Source organism: Sander vitreus, chromosome 17 (assembly GCF_031162955.1).
Source record: "Sander vitreus isolate 19-12246 chromosome 17, sanVit1, whole genome shotgun sequence".
NCBI lineage: Eukaryota > Metazoa > Chordata > Actinopteri > Perciformes > Percidae > Sander > Sander vitreus.
Genome location: NC_135871.1, coordinates 33078813 through 33081312, shown reverse-complemented (window position 1 = coordinate 33081312; position 2500 = coordinate 33078813). Strand labels below are relative to the sequence as shown.

General features: G+C 49.4%; 1 protein-coding gene across 1 annotated transcript in view; it reads right to left on the bottom strand.

The window, feature by feature from the left end:
- The window catches only part of LOC144532101 (protein-methionine sulfoxide oxidase mical3b-like), a 48265-nt gene that overhangs the window by 41916 nt on the left and 3849 nt on the right, over positions 1–2500 (bottom strand). The window contains exons 6-8 of the mRNA XM_078272649.1: positions 2149–2250; positions 984–1139; positions 473–573 (exon numbers count right to left, since the gene is read on the bottom strand). Coding sequence (XP_078128775.1) covers positions 473–573; positions 984–1139; positions 2149–2250 — 359 coding nt within the window. The remainder of the gene's footprint in view (positions 1–472; positions 574–983; positions 1140–2148; positions 2251–2500) is intronic.

Below are 2500 nucleotides of genomic sequence, written 5' to 3'. Positions count from 1 at the left end.
CTGCTCAATGTCTCTGTGTTACAGGTGTGTTTACCTGCTCAATGTCTCTGTGTTCCAGGTGTGTTTACCTGTTCAATGTCTCTGTGTTCCAGGTGTGTTTACCTGTTCAATGTCTCTGTGTTCCAGGTGTGTTTACCTGTTCAATGTCTCTGTGTTCCAGGTGTGTTTACCTGTTTAATGTCTCTGTGTTCCAGGTGTTTTATCTGTTCAATGTCTCTGTATCCAGGTGTTTACCTGTTCAATGTCTCTGTGTTACAGGTGTGTTTACCTGTTTAATGTCTCTGTGTTCCAGGTGTGTTTACCTGTTCAATGTCTCTGTGTTCCAGGTGTGTTTACCTGTTTAATGTCTCTGTGTTACAGGTGTGTTTACCTGTTCAATGTCTCTGTGTTACAGGTGTGTTTACCTGTTCAATGTCTCTGTGTTACAGGTGTGTTTACCTGTTCAATGTCTCTGTGTTACAGGTGTGTTTACCTTTTTAATAACTCTTTTCTGCAGCAGACTCTGTTTTTTTGCCGTCATCACAAAGTAGTGCGTGTCATCTTTGTAGTAAACGATGTTCTCCAGATCGATGCCTGAAACATCACAACACCATTTCATTTAACAATTTATGAACTAAAAGTCCAAAACGGAAAATATGGTGCGATGTTTAACCCTGGGTTTCTTTCAACCAGATTATCAAAGAAAGTAACGCTACAACGCTCTTTACAAGTTAAATAAATGATCAGGTCACTACTAATATTGAATTTGGGGGTTTTATTCCATTTTAAAGCATTTGGAGAAAATTATGACAAAAGAATGTTGAAAAAAGTAACAAAAATGTCAGTAAAAACCTTCAAAATACTTGGGAAAGAAATCAACAAAATCATCAGAAAAAGTGACTAACAACTTGGGGAAATAAGTGAGCAAAAAACAGACAGATGTTTAAACAGACAGATGTGTAAACAGACAGATGTGGCAGCTGTAATAAACCAGATGTTTGTACCTGTTTCCTGCCGTAATTCCTGGAAGAACCGCTGGTTGAAGATGAAAGCCACTCCGCTGATTTCCTCCACCTTGGCCTCGGCCGTCGTGTTTCTGTTTTTAAAGTTGGCGGTGATGGCGATGGCCAGTTTCCCTCTGAACTCCTTACGCCGGAAACCTGCCGGCAGTCAGACCGTCAGTTTAGGCTACATCCCCCTCTCATTCCCCCTGCTCTGGTGTCCCCCCTCTCATTCCCCCTGCTCTGGTGTTCCCCCCTCTCATTCCCCCTGCTCTGGTGTTCCCCCCTCTCATTCCCCCTGCTCTGGTGTTCCCCCCTCTCATTCCCCCTGCTCTGGTGTTCCCCCCTCTCATTCCCCCTGCTCTGGTGTCCCCCCTCTCATTCCCCCTGCTCTGGTGTTCCCCCCTCTCATTCTCCCCCTGCTCTGGTGTCCCCCCTCTCATTCCCCCTGCTCTGGTGTTCCCCCCTCTCATTCCCCCCTGCTCTGGTGTTCCCCCCTCTCATTCCCCCCTGCTCTGGTGTTCCCCCCTCTCATTCCCCCTGCTCTGGTGTTTCCCCATCTCCCTGCCTAGTGTCCCCCTCCCACCCTGCTCTGGTGTTCCCCCTCTCATTCCCCCCTGCTCTGGTGTTCCCCCCTCTCATTCCCCCTGCTCTGGTGTTCCCCCCCCTCATTCCCCCTGCTCTGGTGTTTCCCCCTCTCATTCCCCCTGCTCTGGTGTTCCCCCTCTCATTCCCCCTGCTCTGGTGTTCCCCCCCTCTCATTCCCCCCTGCTCTGGTGTTTCCCCCTCTCATTCCCCCCCCTGCTCTGGTGTTCCCCCCTCTCATTCCCCCTGCTCTGGTGTTCCCCCCTCTCATTCCTGCTCTGGTGTTTCCCCCCTCTCATTCCCCCCTGCTCTGGTGTTTCCCCCTCTCGTTCCCCCCTGCTCTGGTGTTCCCCCTCTCATTCCCCCTGCTCTGGTGTTCCCCCTCTCATTCCCCCTGCTCTGGTGTTCCCCCCTCTCATTCCCCCTGCTCTGGCTGAGATATGAGGTTTGGGCGTGTTAGTTTAAACAGAGATTAGTTATTTTACTCGAGATAAAAACTCTTGGTGCACCAAGATCACTTTGGGCTCAAAACTCAAACGCTGAAAATCCAAAATGTAGCGGAGGAGACGGAGCCTGACTTTACCTGGAAGCGTGTTCCTGCGTCCGTCCGCTCCGATGATGACATCAAACTCCAGCTGATTGAGAGGATGAGACCTCGGACTCACCTCCATCCTCCAGCCCACCTCTGCACACCGAGACAAACAGGAAAACATATGATATCATTACATTACATGTCATTTAGCTGACGCTTTTATCCAAAGCGACTTACAATTGCTATATACGTCAGAGGTAACACGTCTCTGGAGCAACTAGGGGTTAAGTGCCTTGCTCAGGGACACATTGGTTGATGTATCACAGTGGGAATCAAACCTCCCACACCAAAGGCACGTGTCATATCCACTGTGCCATCGCCCCCCCAAACAGGCGGTTCTCAG